Raw genomic sequence first — 19,419 nt, 5'->3', positions numbered from 1 at the left:
AGATGTTACAAAATCTTAGGTACTAAGCAACTAAGATATAAAGGAAAGTAAGATTATAAAGGAAAAAACGGTGGCACCTAAAGTTAGATCAGTAAATAATGCATACTCTTTTTTCCCATAGGTTGAATGAAAATTTAATCCAAGTTTACATACAGAAACAAATATGGAGATATACTTTAACAAGACCACTTTTATAAAATTGAATGAGACAAAGTATATCTCCTGGGCTTTTTTATAGCTTACACATCTTATTTATAACTTCCTATCAATAAGTACAGTAAAATAGGGATTTGTTTGGATTTCATGAGTAGAAGTTTATATTATGCTTTTGACTTTTAGGTAAATGCCTGAAATAAGGCTAAGATAGTGCTTCCCAAGAGGTTTTGTGTTAAAAACGATTAAAGGATCAACAGAACATCAACCCTGGACCGGAAGCATCACCCTTTGAACTACACTTAGGCATCTGTTATGTTGTAATCACACATTTTTAAGAAACTGGGTGTTTCTACAATGCTTCTCTGATAGCCTTTTGAAAATACTGTTATTTAGAAACCATTTTCTTTTTTATTCTTGAGTGGCCAAAAGTAAATTTTATTAAAGTTTTGTATATATTAGTATAAATTGATTCAATGCTTCAAATAGTAAGAGTCAATAGCACAAGGAAAAAGATACAAAAAGAGAGCCTCAGACTTGAAAAAACACAGGCCAAGTAAAGGATACTGAAATGAAATACTGTCCATCCCTTTGACTGAGGGCAACCACTCTTGCATTTGGACAATCAAATCTACCCCTCCCCCAACCAAGACACAACAAAAAGGAATTATGACTTTCTAACTACTAATTGTGCTTCTCATATCCCAATAAAAGGAAAAGGATGCTGCAAAGTTTTTCACTAGAATGGTGTGCTTCCATGCTTCCAATTTTAAATAACAAAATCATCTTTCTGATATACAGGGAAGTTGTGTGAATTTTCATAGTTGTTTCCAAGGTGTAACATATGAACAGTGATCAATGGGGCAGATTTTCAGGCAAAGACACTCGATACAAAAAGCAAACTGCAATTTTAAGTTAATTCCTATCTAGAACGTCTACTCCATCTTGTGGAGGCAAAGGGTATAATTATTAAGAACTTTTAAAGCTCTGAAAATAGCATAATTATAACTTATGACATCTTAGTTATAGTTTGTTCACATCTAGAAAATGCATTACAATTAATGAAGAGAATTAGGCCATTGCAAGTTGTGCAGTTAATTACAACCAATTTCTTCAAAGACTGCCAAATTTTTATTCGAAGAAGAGTAAAACAAAAATAACCCTACCATCTACTTTTACTATCTTTTATATTTAAAAGAATCTTTTAACTTCAAAGAATAGGAAATAAAAATTAGTAAAAGGCCAGTATAAAAACTCATTTCACAGTCTTATTTATTCTCATTTCATTCTGAAACACTGAAAACATCATCAAGGACCAGAATTAGCCTTGTTTGGGTTTGAGGAACCTCTGCCCTAAGTTATGTTTCCCAATCTTCTCTTTCAACAATGGGGATTCAGAGCCAACTACTGTACACTGCAATTACCTACACATGTGCTTTACTTCCTGTGCTCAAAATTTTAATTTTCTCTACCCAGGGGAGTCATGAGGGAGCCCAGGGATTCTTCCAGCACTTTGGGAGGCCGAGGCGAGAGGACTGCCTGAGCCCGCGGGTTCGAGACCCGCCCGGGCAACTTGGCAAAACCTCGTCTACAATAAATCAAAAATGAGCCAGGCGTGGTAGCGTGCGCCTGTAGTTCCAGCTACTTGGAGGACTGGGGTGGAAGGATCGCTGGAGCCCAGTGGGTCCAGACTGCGGTGGCCGGGAGCATGCCACTGCCCTCTAGCCTGGATGACAGAGTAAGACTCCAACTCAAAAAAAAAAAAGGAATTAGAAGGGATCTCTACATAACTCAGTGCTCTAGAAAGCCTCCACATCACCAATGGCAGGAATGATGTAATCTGTGTGCTATAAGACCCTCATCCCTTGCTCCCACTCAACAGTCAGGGCCCCACCAATCAAATATGACTTAAGACTATCAAGACTATGTCATTATGCCCATAAATCCCTATAGCTCTTTAACCCCCACCCCACCATCCTCAGATCCCATCTCCTATTCTTACCTCACTCCTGAAATCTTTCCGTTATCACCTCTTAAATTCATACTCAGTGATCAGCAAAATCTCCTCTTTTAAACATCCCCTCTGAACTTGCCCCATACTTTCTTGCTCTAATTTAACTCCCAACTGCCTATCCCTGCATCCTTCTCAAATGGTAACTTTTTTTAAACCTCTTACACAGCTTATACCACTGAACCTGAGACTGAGATTGGGTCTTCCTTGCTACTCCCAGACCCTATACTTGCCCTCTTTCCTAAAACAACTCTAGCTTTGAAATTGATGTAATCAGCCTGTAACTATGGTTCTGAATCAAGAGCAATTTTGTTCCTTTCTACCCACGGGGGTATATTTGACAATGCATGAAGACATTTTGGTTGTGAACAACTGAGGGATTGCTACTGGCATCTAAAGTGTTGCAGTCTGGACCGATGCTAAACATCCTACAATGCACAGGGCCAGCCAAACCCATAACAAGGAATGTCAGTAATGACAAGATTGAGAAACCCTGGTTTATACTACTCACTCATGTCACCTGCAGGACACTTTTATATCCTGCAGTATTAACTATTCTCTTCTGATCATTCCCATTCGTTCATAAACATGCTATAATTTCTCACATTGAACAAACATTTTCTGACTTCTTACCCTCCTTGCAGCAATCATTCTTTTTCTCAGCTCTCTTACACAGAAAAACTCTTTGAAGTTTTGACTATATTCACTCTCTTAGGCTTCCCCTTCCAATCTCTCTTAAACCCACTTCAATCAGGGTTTTGCCCCTACGCTATGGAAACTGTTTTTAACAAAGTCACTAATGACCCTGACATTGCCACAAGTAATAGTGACTTTAGTTCTCAGTTGATCTCTGCCACCTTTTGCATCACATAATCCACTAGCTTCTGAAAACAACACATATTTAGTTCTCATACCTCACTGGCTGCTCCTTCATAGTCATCCACCTGACTTCTAAATGTTGAAGTATCTCAGAGTTTGGTTCTTGGACCGCTTCTCTTTCTCATACATTTTCTCATCTATACTCATTCCCTTGGAAATCTCATCTTGTTTTCTGGCTTTAAATACCATCTATATACCAACTGCCCCTAAATGTATTTCTCTAAACCAGATGGCCTCTTAAATGCCACACTTGTGTATCTAACTACCTACTCAACATCTACACTTCAATATCTTAACAGGCATCTCATATTTAAAATATCCAAAACCAAACATCTGACCTTTCTCCCAAAACTGTTCTTTCCCTCCCGGTAAACAACATCTTTTCATTTGCAAATGCCAAAACCTTGAAGTCATCTTTGCCTCCTCTCTTTCTCTTAGATCCCACATCCAACTCACTAGCAAATCCTACACTCCACATTAAATAGATAATCACAGCCCTCACCATTTCCATCTTCGTATAAGCTACCACTATCTCTTCCTGAAGTCAATTCCAATAGCCTCTTAACAGACCTCCTTGCTCTTCCTATGCCCCCAAGGAGTCCATTTTCAACACAGCAGCTAGAGTGTTGGTCTTAAAATATATACCTGAACTGTGTGTGACTATTTTCCTCCAATTAAAAGTCAGTGACCTTACAATGGCCTATAATGTCCTGTACTATCTTGCTTCCCTGTCCTATTTAGCCTTATCTCCTGCTACCTTTCCCCTGCCTCACTTTATTGTGGCCATCTGCTGCTCTGCCATCTTTAAACATATCAGGTATCCATCTGTCTAGAATGTTTCTTTCCCATTATAGTCATATAATTCACTACCTTACCTCCTTTAGATCTTTCCTCAAATGTTACTTTATCAGTGAAGTCTTTCCTATTTTAAAATTTCAATCCTGTTCATCATTTATTCTACTCCAGAGTGCTTTCTACCTTCTGAAATGTTACATATTTTGTTTCTTTACTGCCTTTCTCTGTTATTAGAATGCAAGCTCCAGGAAGACAGGAGAGCTTCTGTCTTTGTTCACAGGGTCTAGAACATCTGTTAAAGAGTAGGCACTCAAATACTGGTTGAAGTGAATTCTTCTCCAGCCTCTTACTTGACTCCTAAATCAGCTTCCATGTTCTGTTACTGAGGGCTAATTCAGTGGTCCCTTTGAATCCTCTTGTCCTCTACCAAATTGGAGCTGAGTGCTATTCCTTGGACACTCATCCCAGAATCATGGCATAGAATTCTAGGACAGAGAAGTATATAGAACTGCCAATTCCCATTCATAATCCAAACTCATATTCATTGAAATAAACATTTTAGAGCTCATATTCAAGTTTTAAAGAAATAAACTATTAAACCATCTGTTGCATGTCTTTCATTTTCTTTTCATATGACATTTCAGGTAATTTTTGCAAGAATGACACTATTGTATATTACAATCATTAGCAGCCTGGGCCAGGAGTTTAGTAAACTAGAGTCCTAGTCCTAAAAAAGTCAAATAATTTGGGTTCAAATTCTTTAAATTCTATCAATTCTGGCTCTCTTATACCGTGTCTTGTAGATAAATTATTTATGTATGTATTTTCTTTCCATTACCTTTGAAAACTGAAGCTATATTTTATCTGTGTGCATCACATGTTTAGTATGATAGTAGGTGAATATATACATGAGTAAATATAAGTTTTTGTTATAAGCATGAAATCAGATATGTGGGATTACAGCTTTTCTCCCTAGAGAGAACACATTTACTTATTCAGTTTGAAAAATAAAAACAAAAAGACAGTTGCTCGTTTTCCTCAATTATTTTCTTGTCCATCATAGCCAGAAATATCACTAATTTATCCTATAATTTAAAGTTCATAAAATTGGAATTGTAAACTTCAATGCTTCACTCTTCTCCAGCATCCATATCAAGTGATATCAAATACCATCATTTTATTTGTTCTTATTTTTTCAGCTCAACTCTTCGCATCTTTATTTCTACAGCCATGATGTTAATTTTAAATTAAGGGGACCATTGCATATTCATACATTTCAGTAATAAGTGCCATATTTAGCCTCTTACCAGTACATCATGCACCAATGCTTGATATGTCCAAGTATGATGTAAAGGAGTTGCCAAATCTATGTTTCTGTCAACGAGGACTAATAAAGGCCGTTGGAAGCTGTAAATATACGTAGAAAAATTATATAACTCTTGATACCAGTGTATACATCTAAAATCTTCTAATGCTTTTAAGTATATGACATTTTGATATGAATAATACTATGCTAATACTGCCACTTCACAATACTTTGCTTTTTAGTATGTACTGCTGAAGCAAACACCATACTATTTTGCTTGGTGGCTCAGCCTGTAATCCCGCGCCTTTGGGAGGCTGAGGTTAGTGGATTGCCTGAGCCCACGGGTTCGAGACCCACCTGGGCAACTTGGTGAGACCTCATCTCTACAATAAATCAAAATGAGCCGGGCATGGTAGCGCGCGCCTGTAGTTCCAGCTACTCAGAAGGCTGAGGTGGAAGGATCGCCAGAGCCCAGCAGGTAGAGGCTGCAGTGGCCGGGGAGCGGCCACTGCACTCCAGTCTAGGTGACAGAGTGAGACTCCAACTCAAAAAAAAAAGAAATTTCCTTTTTAAAGTACAGTAGTGCTTTGGACTACTTAGAGCCTCTGTGTAATGCTAGCTTATAAGCCTTATTTAGGAAACTTTCTTAAAGAAAGAAATCTATAAAAAATACTTTTATAGAATCATTTTTATAGTTAACAAAATAAGCTGCTTCTACTTAGATATACATTTCACATTTTTGAGAAAAGGCAGCAAGGAATAGTTACAGTCAGCTTCAAGGATAACAGGGAGTAGTAGCTTATAAATTTACTTAAATGTTTGACGGTTTCAAAAATTACAAATTACAACTTTTTCCTATAAACACAAATTCAAAAAAGACTCCAGGGAAGAGCCTCAAAAATGTCTACTCCATTATAATATACAAAATGAAAATATCATGCCATAAGAGCACTTAATTATATTATTATTCCCTTAACAGACAAATGCATATGACACTTCATGTACTGTTTAACGCCATTAATACAACTTAGATGTGAAATAGATTATACCTAGAGCAAACTAAGGCACAAAGTCATTTGGTTATCATGTGTCTACAGAGCTTTACACTACTGTATCAGGAGTACATACTGCTTTTCAAAAGGCATTGCCACTGGATTATATTAGCTACATGTATTTTCTCCTGTAAAAGACCTCTGACTATTTTAGTAACTCATTACCCTCTTCTGGGTTTAGGATAGTGGACTTCCCTAACTGTTCGGACCCTGGGATAAAAAGTCAGAGTGGTACTCACAATCTCCTATCATTTATGAAATCAGAGCTAAATGAAAGGTAAGGATGGCTTACTATAGGGTTTCTTAACCTTAACACTACTGACATATGGCTCTAGATAATTCCTGGTTACAAGAAGTGTTGTGCATTATAGAATGTTTAGTAGCATCCTACAATGTACCCCACTAGATTCCAGTAGCACCTACCCAGTTACGGCAATTAAACAAGTCTCCAGACGTTACCCTAATGTCTTTGGGGGGCAGAAATTGCCCCTTGTTGATAATCAACATCCTATTTTATAGTTGTATTCAAAAGGAATTTAACCAAGCAAGGTTGGTGATCTCTAATTAAAATAATTTAGAAATGCATCCAATAAATTAAGAAACAAGACAACTATATTATAATAATGTGAACAATTTTTTAAAAATTATCCAAATACAGTAGTCAGTGCTTTCCAAAGCCTATTCCAGAGCACTATAAAAAGGGAACTAAGGTATGATATAATGGTTGCTTTTGTTAAAAAAAAAAAAAAATCAGGTGAGAATTTGATGTCTCTGCTTTACTTAATCAGAAACATTTTGAAGAATATTTAAGGCTAGTAGTGAAAGCATAGAGCCATTTAAAATAATGTGAGAGCTGAGATAGTTAACCAAACAATTGAAACACAATGTTAGTATGAACTCCAATTATAGGAGTAGTATATGAGGCACCATCATAATTGACTTAAAATGAAGTCAATGGATGGTTACATTGTGCATTTTTTATTCCTAGCAGGCAGTTATTCCTCTGGATATCAATTTATTTTCATAGGCTTTTATTTATAAATTCATCTAAACTTGGGTAAGAATTCTTTTTCCAAAATACAGTCTCCACCTATTTAAGGAATTATAAGCTATTTGAGTGGATTTCTTTACTTCTTCACCCTATTGCTATTAATGATAAAAAGTTGCAGGTAATATAATGTATAGTTTTTTAGTATTTCTATTCAATAATTGAGCATCCAGAAACTGGCATTACCTGCTCATGCTACAAATGCTAACAATGACAAAACCCTTTGCAAGTTTAGCCTACTAGTATTTCAATGTAAAAATGGAAATTAGATAGTAAAGTAGAAACAAGTATCACACATTTTTCATTTTTTTTATTATCAAGAGGTTTAATGACAATTGAAAGGGCATCTGACCTTCAAAACCTCATAAACAGAAAATTTCTACTACAGATAAGATGCCACAGAAATTTCTACCAAAAGAAGGGATACTGAATGAAATATTCCATATGTATTTTAAGAACAATTTGAATAACAACCCTGATCCTGATTATCTCTTTAAGAAGTAAAAAAAAACAAAAACAAATTTCAATTACAAGGAAAAGGGAATTCTATCAGACAAGAAAAGTAACAGCAAAAAAACTCTACATTAATACCTGAACTGTCCAGCTCCAAGTGTATCACCTGTAAAAAGACTGTTTCTTGCATCTCTTAGATTTTCCCGAAGTTTCTTATCTAGTTTCTAAAAAATAAAATTTTAGGTTAACTCTTAAAGAACAGTTTCATATAATTTTATGTTGGGTAATACAGAATGTGCCTTAGTTTCATAACCAAGAAACCTGAAATTCATTACAAAATAGCAATTTTAACATCTAAATATTTTAGTTTCTCTTCTATCTCAATATCATGATAACTTGAACTTGGAAACAGACCACTACCTTTTCCCTGTGACTCAGGCTTGATTTACTAATACACATTTTTCACTGACCAATTGTACTTTAGGTATGGGAAATATTTTGCATTAATGACCCACCCTCTCTCCCCAAGCATGATTGTTGTACCAAGGAAGGTGTCTATAAGGAGAAAACACTGACTTGGGTGGATGGAAGTGAAGAGTAGTGGTGAGGGCAAGGCGCACCAGAATGGAAATGAAATATGTGAAAGAAAATAGTCCTCACCAGTCAGAGATTCATTTGGGCTAACAAAGCTTCAAATTGTTAACGTATTTTCCTCTGTCTTTCTACACCACTTACCCTATGTCCTTTTCAGTGATTCTGTAATTTCTCTAATCCCTTATTTATTTTTTAATCTTTACTGAAAACCTGTGAAAGCTCAATTTATACTAAATATGAGTATTTTACTCAAACACAATGGGATGGCAAAATGCACTTTATCATTTTAAGAATGGTTATGACTGATAATAAATATTTGCTAAATGAAGTTAAATACTAAATAATTTGAGGGAATCAAGTGTAAAATATTACTTGGAGACCCAAAGCTGAATGAGGAATATATATTTTAGAACATAAAAATACATTTTAGGAATATATATTTTAGAACATAAAAATACAGAACTGGAATAGCACACTGGAATAAACAATTTTACTTTCTCATACAGAAGTACTCTAATTATTACTTTTTATCTTTGGTGGGCTCTCCACATAATAAAACAAAAATATTTGCCATTACTACTTACTATATATGAGCAATAATATATTTAATACAAACAAAAACACTTGAGGCACTTAAGGGAAAACAATTCACACAATGTTACTTATCTCCAAGTGCTATCTGCATGAACTTACCACTGCTACCATTTCTGCTGCTGTTCCTCTTGAACATCTGATTATAGGTACAGCACCTATTTTAACAATAAATGTTAGTAATGATCTTGGCTCTTAATTAAAACAGGTGTCTATAAAATACATCAGCATTAAAAAATAACAGCCACGGCCGGGCTCGGTGGCTCAGCCTGTAATACTGTGCTTTGGAAGGCCAAGGTGAGTGGATTGCCCGAGCCCGCGGGTTCGAGACCCACCCAGGAAACTTGGCGAGACCTCATCTCTATAATAAATCAAAAATTAGCCGGGCGTGGTAGCGCATGCCTGTAGTTCCAGTTACTTGGAAGGCTGAGGTGGAAGGATCGCCAGAACCCAGCAGGTGGAGGCTGTGGTGGCCGAGAGAGGCCACTGCACTCTGGTCTGGGCGACAGAGTGAGACTCCAACTCAAAAAATAAATAAATAAATAACAGGCATAATAGAGGTATGCAATTTCAGGTTACACACATAAAAGGTTTATAATCTCAGCTGAGCTCAGTGGCTCAGCCCGTAATCCTGCACTTTGGGAGGCTGAGGTGAGTGGACTGCCTGAGCCCACGGGTTCAAGACCCGCCTGAGCAACTTGGCGAGACCCCATCTCTACAAAAAATAAAAAACTAGCTGGGCATGGTAGCGCACACCTGTAGTTCCAGATACTTGGAAGGCTGAGGCGGAAGGATCACCAGAGCCTAGCAGGTGGAGGCTGCGGTGGCCAGGAGCGGCCACGGCACTCAAGTCTGGGCGACTGAGTGAGACTCCAACTCAAAAAAAAAAAAAAAAAAGGTTTATAATCTCAAGAGTAAAAGCAAAGTTTCAGAAATGAAACTTTCCCTTCATAAAGAAAACTTTAGGAAGTCAGAAAAAAACTATTTTTATATGGAGCTGATCAATCAATGTGACTAGGCTTTTTCAATGGATTGACGAAATCAGCATTTTCACCTCCTAAGGCAGTTTCAAAAAATGAGCTTATTCTCTACTCAAAGGACTCACTTTAATTTGACTTAAAATAAAAGAATACAAAGATCTTAATTTAGCAGTTTTGGATTACTTTTTTTGTTTATTTTACAATTAACAATAAAGAATTGTCATCTTTTTAAAAAAAAATACTGATTTAAATGATAACAGAAAATATTTTTCATATAATATAAAATATGCCTAAAAGCTGGTCTAATTCATCATCAATCAGCTTATCGGATCTTTTAATTTCTCTCTTCCTTTATTACTTCAATAAGTTTTATCAAAGACTGAAGTCCTAATAATTTTTTAAAAATACAATTACAATGAAAATCTCATAAAAGAAACTGAGAACATTGTAATCTTGAACAGTATATGTTGAAATTGTTGCATTTTAGATTCTATAGGAAGGCACACCCAGTCAAACGCAAAAGTAAAAATATGGCATATTGGCAATTTTTCAAAACTGTGATTTTTCTGATGATGTTAGGAAGCATTATATAAGCATGTCAAAAACACTTAAATAATACTAGAAATGTATAAAGTTAAACCTATTGCAAATAATCACCATTAAGAATTAGAAATGGGTTCGAGACCCGCCTGGGTAACTTGGCGAGACCTCATTTCTACAATAAATCAAAAAATGAGGCGGGCGTGGTAGTGCATGCCTGTAGTTCCAGCTACTTGGAAGGCAGAGGCGGAAGGATCGCCGGAGCCCAGCAGATCGAGGCTGCGGTGGCCGGGAGCCGCCACTGCACTGCAGTCTGGGTAACAGAGTGAGACTCCAACTCAAAAAAAAAAAAAAGAATCAGAAACGAATACTTTCAGGTTGTTTTCTACAGAGTCTAATAAATGTAAGTGTATATAAAAAACAAAAACAGGATATGACACACCCTGTTCTGAATGAAACTTGCCTTTTTCCCATTTAACAATTTAGTGTTGACATTCTTCTAAACCAGACTGGCAGTAATGTCAATTTCACCTTTGGGGGGGGAAAATCACCTTCTGATATTCAATGCATAATAGAGGTTCTAACATTTCAGTGGTCTCTTTTTCAATCTACTTCTACTTTGAAAACAGCTATCACTAACCAGAAATAGCCTTCATGTACACAATAACTTGAACATTTGGCAACTTTGGAGATTGTCTGGGATGACAAAATAGAAAGATAATGACATCTGTTTAATGACTGAAAGTTGTATACATGTGCTTCCTTTTAAACAACAACAACAATCCATTTAAGGGCAATAAGAGCAGTTCAAAGCAGAAAGAAACTAGAGGGAGATAAAACTCTTGAAAGAAGGGATTCACAGATTAGTGCTATAGTTTACTTTCCATTTTGTATGGTTTATAGGAGAAAGAGCTCAAGCAGAAAACAGGAGACATACTGAGGTGAAGCATCAAAGACTGGAGTTCAGGACTGGAAATTTTAAAAATCCCTGAAAGAAAGGAAGCCCCCAAATTTGCATATAAATTCTCCTCAAACATTTATCTAAATCCTAAACTATGCATAGTATCTCTTCCTTTACTTTTAATTTGTGAAATGGAAAGACATTTTATTAATCTAGCATGAGGATCATTTTAACTGAAAGGTTTTAAGTGGTTACAAAATTAAAATTGCAATTAAGTTTCTAAACTGATCACTTAGTTATAGTAAAACATAAAGTCATAAATTAAGATAATTAAACCAATGACGTTAAAAGCAACTTTAGCTAATGTAAAGAAATATTTTAACTTTTGAGAGTATTGGTAGATTAACATTATATGTAAGTTCAGAGTTTTCTGGAGACTTGCACATCTGAACTTAATAGTAGTTATCAGGCATACATCTATCTAAAAGTATGTTTGAAATTTTTCATAATGAAATATTAAAAGAAAATTACCAGGCACATGGAAAAGTCACCACCAAACCACTCAAACAATATTAGAAAGTAATAATTATAAAAGACATCTAAAAAGACAATTCAATAGATCTGCTAAATGCTAACTCAAGAGGAATAACCACATCAAGTTATTAGAAGAATTATGTTTTTATAAACTATTGAATTTCTCCAACTCTGGAGAGCCTCTAGCTATTCATTCAGGTGAAAAAGGATCATATTATAGTATAATACATTAAAATGAGTTAGTTTTTTTTTTTTCTTAGTTGGAGTCTCACTCTGTTGCCCAGACTGGAGCGCAGTGGCCGCTCCCGGCCACTGCAGCCTCGACCTGCTGGGCTCTGGTGATCCTTCCACCTCAGCCTTCCGAGTAGCTGGAATTACAGGCACGCGTTACCATGCCCGGCTGATTTTTTGATTTATTGTAGAGATGAGGTCTCGCCAAGTTGCCCAGGCAGGTCTCGAACCCGCGGGCTCAGGCAATCCACTCACCTCAGCCTCCCAAGGCGCAGGATTACAGGCTGAGCCACTGAGCCCAGTTAAAATGAGTTGTTAAATAATTAATCTACTTTAAAGGAATAACCAGAAAAATCTGAAAACTTACCTAGTGTAACAAAAAAGCAGAAGAGGCTGTCAACAATAGTGTCCATAACAGTTTCCATTTCTGTGTCTGTGATATCTGGTCTGTTAATGGCTAAAATGAGAAAAGAAAGGCCCAATTTACCCCTTATCTTTATAAAATTCCTAAAATTATTACTAAATTCCTAATCAATATGTAGTTCGATAATATAATTCTTAAGTAAAACTTTTTGCTTTAAACTGAACAAGTATCTATCAAAAATTGAACTACCAAAAAAAAAAAAGAAAAGCCCAACCAACCATCTTAATACCGGATACCAGGAGAGTAGTAACAAGAAAAACAACTCCACCATATAAACTGTACAAAGTTTCTGCCAGGACAAACAGGAAAATAAATATTGTATTACATAATTTTATTCATAAACATTAGATGGCCTCAAGAAACTATTAATTCTATTAATATAACTACTTACTGCCAGAAAAGGACAGTGGAAATCACTTATGGCCAAACCAACATCAAACATCATTTTCTTTATGTTAAATTATATGAATTTCTTTTCTAATCTACAAGACTTGAACATAAGTAGTTCCCAAACTTTAGTGGGAATGATAATCCTGGGAATATTTGGAAAGAAAAAGAAGTTTCTCTGAAAGTTTTTAAAAATTAAAGATTCTTAGTCAATTGCTCTAGGGATTCTGTATAGATTAGATATAATTCTAAGAAATATGCCAGGGTGGGATTGGCAGTTGAGGGAAACTGCTAGGGGAGGGAGGGTCACACCTTATCAACAAGGGTACCTGCATAATCAACGTTTGTATACCTAACCCTGAACTGCATCCCACATCTGTAAAATAAAATTTAAAAAATAAATAAAACACTCAGACCTTAAAAAAAAAAAAAGAAATCTGAAATTTTGACAAGTACCCCAGGTGATTTTAATGCAAATTGGGGCTACACTGTAAGAACCACTCCTGATAATCAAAGTCTAAGACTTATTTATCTTCCTGTCTTTCATAATATCTGGGTCCAGTGTCTAACAATTAGATGTTCAATAACTTTATGCTGAAAAACTGACTGAACAAAAAATATTATTACATAGCAGTTTTAATTTCCCAACAAAATGAATGTGAAAACAAATATATACTTAGTAAAATTTGTGATGAACATAAGAGGAAAACAGTATCCAACTGGATATATCAAAGCATCAAAAGAAAGTGTGGTCCCTCTAGAAAACACATAAGTAATACAAACTTCAAACAGGCAACACAGAATCCAGATGAAGGAAATGTGCTGTGACTTAGGTGTTGCAGACTGCCATCTATCTGAATCAGTTGAAAGAAATGGCATAAGGATATAATGTGAATTATGTGAATTCAGGAGATCTCAATTCAGGGAAACACATATCTGGTTCATTTGCTCCTCACTGGCACAGGTAATTTTGCAGACACGTAAGACCCTTAGTTATATCACTGACACATTTTGATAATCATTGGCACTGACAAAATCTACATGGATGCATCCAGGCCTTAGGTCTTATACTCTAGTTCCACACCTCAGAGTGAGAAGTAAAAGTCACAAAATGTCCATCAATTTTTTGAGATAACAGCTTGCTTGTTTAAGATAGTAGCCTTGAGATAACAGCTTGTTTGTTTAAGATAGTAGCCTCACTCAGTTTGACTAAGATGGTAAATCTGCATCCTTTATTGGATAAATTCGGAATCCGTGGAAAGTTTATAATAAAAAGATAGGGAATGCAATCTATGGTATTAATATATTTATGTACCTGTTTAAGATTATTAGTTAAAACACTTGAAATGTTTGAGAGAATTTGGCATATAATTACATAATGGTAAAGGGCACTGTCTCTGGAGTGAGACTGCCTGCGTTTAGTAACCTGGCTCTGCCATTTCCTCATCAAGTTACTTCATGGCTGTATGCTTCCATTTTCTCATCTGGAAAATGGAAATAATAATAACAACTACTTCATTAAGTTATACTGAGGAGTAAATGGGCTTATATTGTAAAGTGCTCAAAGCATCGATTGGCATAGTGCAAGCTACTATTATTATTATTGAGAATCTAAGTGATCAGCCATGTGATTACACTTTAAAATTAGTAATTAATTTCAGATTTGTGATCTTTTTTCAAAGTTGAAATGTATAAGAGAATTTAATTAAGCATAAGTATTTGAATGTTTAATGAATTTAAACTCATTACAAATTTAACAATTTTTAAAAATTATTTAAATATTTGGAAAGGTTTTGCTTATTGGATTTTTAATTGCCTGGTCTGGAATATAAACTACAGTACTTATAAAAGAAAACTTGACATACTAAGTTTATTAAAGCAATGTGAAATGTTTAAGGGAATATAGCACATTAAGTTTGCTGATTCATCTTGTTAAATGGGACTGACTAGGAGAATTTAGCCTGTTCAATTGGAATTAATTGATCAAGGAAAAAGCAATGCTGCTTGTTTTTATTCTACCAAATTTATCAACAATAACAAAATTTGTAAGTTTAACTTAGACACTTAAGGAAAACTAGATGTTAAACAAGCCGCTAATTAATTACAAATTCAATAACTGTAAGTAGACTTCTGTGTATGACTGTCAAAAATCTTTCACATGGACAATTCAGCAAATACTAATATGTTTTCAGAAAATTTGTTTAATTTCAATAAGAAAGCATGCTATAGAGGTCAATGAAACTGAAAGAGTCATATTCTCTTCTCTCAGGAAGCTTACCATCCTGTCCAATGCTTCATAAACACAGAGAAGTAAAGCAACTTGTTCTTGTCAAAAGTCAAAGTATTAGACAATTAATTTGAATTCTGTTACTAAAATATTGTCTTACTTGCCATGAGTGAACCACTCACGCTAGTTGCTATGGGGGCACCTAAATGGTCAGAGAATTGGTACTCTGAATTTACAACAGGTTTATTAAATGTTGTTTATATATGACAGAATGCAGTTTGAGACTTGTTCTTTTCTGAGTGCTTTAAAAAATCTTTTACTCCTCTACTGCTATAAATAAAGCTTGTTTTGGAGTCCACTAAATATGTTCACTATTGTTTTTCTTACAGTATAACATTTGTTTTGTTAGCAAAGAATGACAACATTACAATTTTTACATACCACGATATGAAACAAGTTCCTTATTTTGATTACATAATACAAACATATCATCTTCCAAAGTAATAAAATTGAGATACTGATCAAAAACCTAGAAACAAAAGAAAAGGTTTACAAATCAATTTTATAATACAGCCATACTGAAAACAAATTTAGTTTGATTTACCCTATCAATGGTAAAAATGATAATTACAATCAATAACAAAAAGTTGTATTATATAGCAGATTGCCTAACTGAACAAGAATGAGAGTTAAGAATATTGAAAAGCGTTAAAAAATAAACATGTGGGCAACAGGGCAATAAATAACAAGGAGAATAATATTTTCAGAAAAAAATTTAAGCAGATACAAGAATTTAAATTGTGGTTGTGATGTGAGTGGATATCAATTTTGAGGGAAAAACTGCAATTTTAAGTTTTATTTTCATTTAATCAATCACACTTTGCTAAGAAAGTCACAGTAATTGTTTTTACATCATGAACTTTTATAAATAACTGGGAAAAAGTTATGTCAATTCTTTGCAAATACAAATTAGGAAAAAAATTAAGAACTACTTGAAATACATTAAAGTTCTGTTGAATTAAAAATGCTTTCTATTATTTTATGTGAAACTAATAATAAATTTTGAGCAAGAACATTAAGGCATGAGCCTCAAAAACTAGTCAGAAGTAGTAGTGTTCTTTATAAATCAAAAAATGAAAAATCAATCAGTGGGAAAAAATGGGAAATAAGTGCATGATTGTTTAGTCTTTTATTTGCCCTATATAATTCCCTGGAATTTTCATTTGTGGCTTATCCAAATTCAAGAAGCACTGGGCACAACAGGGACACAGCTAGAAATCTTTTTTTTTTTTTTTTTCCTTGAGTCAGGGTCTTGCACTGCTGCCCAGGCTGGAGTGCAGTAGTGCAATCATAGCTCACCATAGCCTCTAATTCCTGGGCTTAAGGGACCCCCCTACCTCAGCCTCCCAAGTATCTGTGGCTACAGGTATGTGCCACCAGACTCAGCTAATTTTTAAAAAAAATTTTATAGAGAAGGGTCTTGCTATGTTGCCCAGACTGGTCTCAAACTGCAGGCTTCAAGCAATCCTCCTGCCTCAGCATCACAAAGAGCCAGATTTAGTGGCATGAGTCATTATGCCTGACCAGGAATCTATTTTATAAACTGATTTATAACTGAAACTGAACCTGAATAAAAAGTGACTATAATGTTGAACTGTTGTGAATTCCTTTTTCATATAATATGCAAAATAGCCTCTTTGGATCCTCTTTCCTCAGTAAGAAAAAGATCTGGAGATAGTATGGTTACTATAATAATTACAGATAAAACAATGTCAACATATTTTTAGTACAATTTATGATAACACAACTGTCAAATGATTTCTGAGCTGAGTTAAAAATACAAATCCTAGCATAAAGCAAAACACATTCTGCTTTTTGTTTCTGTTTTTCAAATTCATTAACTAGTAGGTTCCTTTAGTTTGGTCTATTTTGCCTAGTTCAAGTTGAAGATAATTTACATTATGAGAACTCTTTCTGAAAACAGCAAGTCTAAACATTTCATAGGTTATTCTGGTAGTTTGTAAATTAGACACCTATGCCAATTAACACATTTGAGAATACTGTTAAATTTTACATTAACAAAATGTCATCAATCAACCAAAATCTCTTACCTTGGCTACCTGTGTTACTGCACTAGCTGCTAATGCTGCATTTGCAATATCTTCCAGTTTACTTCTTGAAATAGCAGAAATAAAATTTAAATAATATGATTCATATAGTTGATTTCGAAGATCCTATAAATACAATGAATACTTTATTCTTATAGGATAGTATAAAGAAGACCACTAATAGAAATCTTTTAAATACTATTATAGCAAGGTTTTGGAAGATAAGATATATAAAGACGGGTTATATAATTTAAAAAGTATCCCATGAGAACAAAGTTATGAAGAAGTACTGGTTATCCGCTTAACAGATATAACTAAAATATATCCTAATAACTAAGGTTATGAAATTGTATTATCAACAAAATCCCATTGATTACAATATAGCACAAAATTGCTTTGATATAGCCTATCTTCATTTTTCTTAAAAATATTCAGAAGTAGCTCTCTAATACAGTAAAATGCTTATTTGGCAGACTCTACAGTGGGAAAAAATGGGAAATAAGTGCATGATTGCTTAGTCTTTTATTTGCCATATATAATTCCCTGGTCATGTGATGACACAGCGAATACTTCCCTCATTGCCCACAGACAAGTTACAATTCCAATGACTAATTCTAGATGTTTTTCTTCTCAATTACTTAAAAGTAGTGAAATTTAAGTTATGCAAATTATTAAATCAAATTTACTTAAGTTCTTAAACTCTAGGAAAGTAACTATCTAAATGACCACATTTCCTCAAATCTAAGATGTCAATTGTCACAAGTGTCATTTTATGTACCACTAATAAAGTATTAATGCTGCCAATAAAATGTTATGACACACAATCAGTTTTAAGATGTATCTAATTTCAGATGTTAAAATGTGATAAATTAGCTGGGCTCGGTGGCTCAGCCTGTAATCCCAGCGCTTTGGGAAGCTGAGACGAGTGGATTGCCTGAGCCTGCGGGTTTGAAATCTGCCTGGGCAAACTGGCGAGACCTCATCTCTACAATAAAATCAAAAATTAGCCAGGCGTGGTGGCGCACGCCTGTAGTTCCAGCTACTTGGAAGGCTGAGGCGGAAGGATCACCGGAGCCCTGCAGGTCGAGACTGCGGTGGCCGGGAGTGTGCCACTGCACTCCAGTCTGGGTGAGAGTGAGACTCCAACTCAAAAAAAAAAATATGATAAACTGAGGGTATGGAGCCCACGTGAGGCAAGTAGCTAAGCAGGATGGTGGTTCAACAAACACTGGATATATATGAGTACTAAGAAAGTAAGTAATATGTTTAGGATACTAGGAACTATGTTTCTCACTATCAGAGAAAGGAGTTACACATTTGTCAAAGGCAAAAGGAAAGCTAGAATGAATTCTGTGTTGCTAAACTAAAACAGTTTTAGAGACTATCTATTTATTTGGAGGGGGGAGAGTTCTAGAAATATAGATATAAAAGCGTATATGTGTATACATATATAGAGAGTTCCCAGTTTTGTCCATTGACAGAAACTAAGAAAAGTGATAACTCTACTCACAGTGAGTACACCTAATGACCAGATCCTGATTTCTAAATTCCATTCTTTATAGAAAGCAACCAGGGCTCCTTAAGACAAATGGCTGAATCCTGTGTGGGGCAGAAAAAGTATAATCCCAGACTATACTGGAATATCCCATTGTGCCAAAAAGTAAGGAAGTAGTCAAGCAATGATGGACACATTACAGAAGGACATATAAATTCAGCAAGGTTGCAGGATTCAAGATAAATACATAACAATCAATTGGATTCCTATACAATCCTAAAAATGGAATTTAGAAAATGATTTGAGATTGGGCACGGTAGCTTATGCCTATAATCCCAGTACTTTGGGAGGCCAAGGCAGGAAGATTGCTTGAGTCCAGGAGTTCGAGACCAGCCTAGGCAAAATAGTAAAACCTCATCTCTTCGAAAATAAAGATTAAAAAAATTAGCTGGGTGGGGTGGCGCAAACCTGTGGTCCCAGCTAATCAGGAGGATCACCTGAGCCCAGGAGTTCAAGGCTATCATGAGCCATAATTATGGCACTGCACTCCAGCCTGGGCAACAGAGCGAGACCTTGACTCAAAAGCAAACAAACAAAACAAACATTAAACATTAAAAAACACTAAACATTTTTCAAAATGAAGATATGAATAAATGAAAATATATCCCATGTGCATGGATCAGAAAATTTAATATTAAGATGTTAATACT

The 19,419-nt window shown here is 35.1% G+C and overlaps 1 protein-coding gene across 6 annotated transcripts in view; it reads right to left on the bottom strand.

Annotated features, from left to right (window-relative positions):
- Positions 1-19,419, bottom strand: part of SCFD1 (sec1 family domain containing 1) — a 128,668-nt gene that overhangs the window by 89,791 nt on the left and 19,458 nt on the right. For 5 of the 6 annotated variants that reach the window (XM_008072007.2, XM_008072009.1, XM_008072008.1 and 2 more), the window contains 6 exons: positions 17,218-17,340; positions 15,548-15,635; positions 12,436-12,525; positions 8,985-9,040; positions 7,836-7,921; positions 5,146-5,245 (listed from right to left, as the gene is read on the bottom strand). In XM_008072007.2, the coding sequence (XP_008070198.1) occupies positions 5,146-5,245; positions 7,836-7,921; positions 8,985-9,040; positions 12,436-12,525; positions 15,548-15,635; positions 17,218-17,340 (543 nt within the window). The remainder of the gene's footprint in view (positions 1-5,145; positions 5,246-7,835; positions 7,922-8,984; positions 9,041-12,435; positions 12,526-15,547; positions 15,636-17,217; positions 17,341-19,419) is intronic. The other variant, XM_021705909.1, reaches the window with a different exon arrangement.

This window comes from Carlito syrichta, unplaced genomic scaffold, assembly GCF_000164805.1.
Source record: "Carlito syrichta isolate Samal-C Ts95f unplaced genomic scaffold, Tarsius_syrichta-2.0.1 Scaffold314810, whole genome shotgun sequence".
In the NCBI taxonomy this organism is placed as follows: Eukaryota; Metazoa; Chordata; class Mammalia; order Primates; family Tarsiidae; genus Carlito; species Carlito syrichta.
This window is presented reverse-complemented; position numbering and strand designations above follow the sequence as displayed.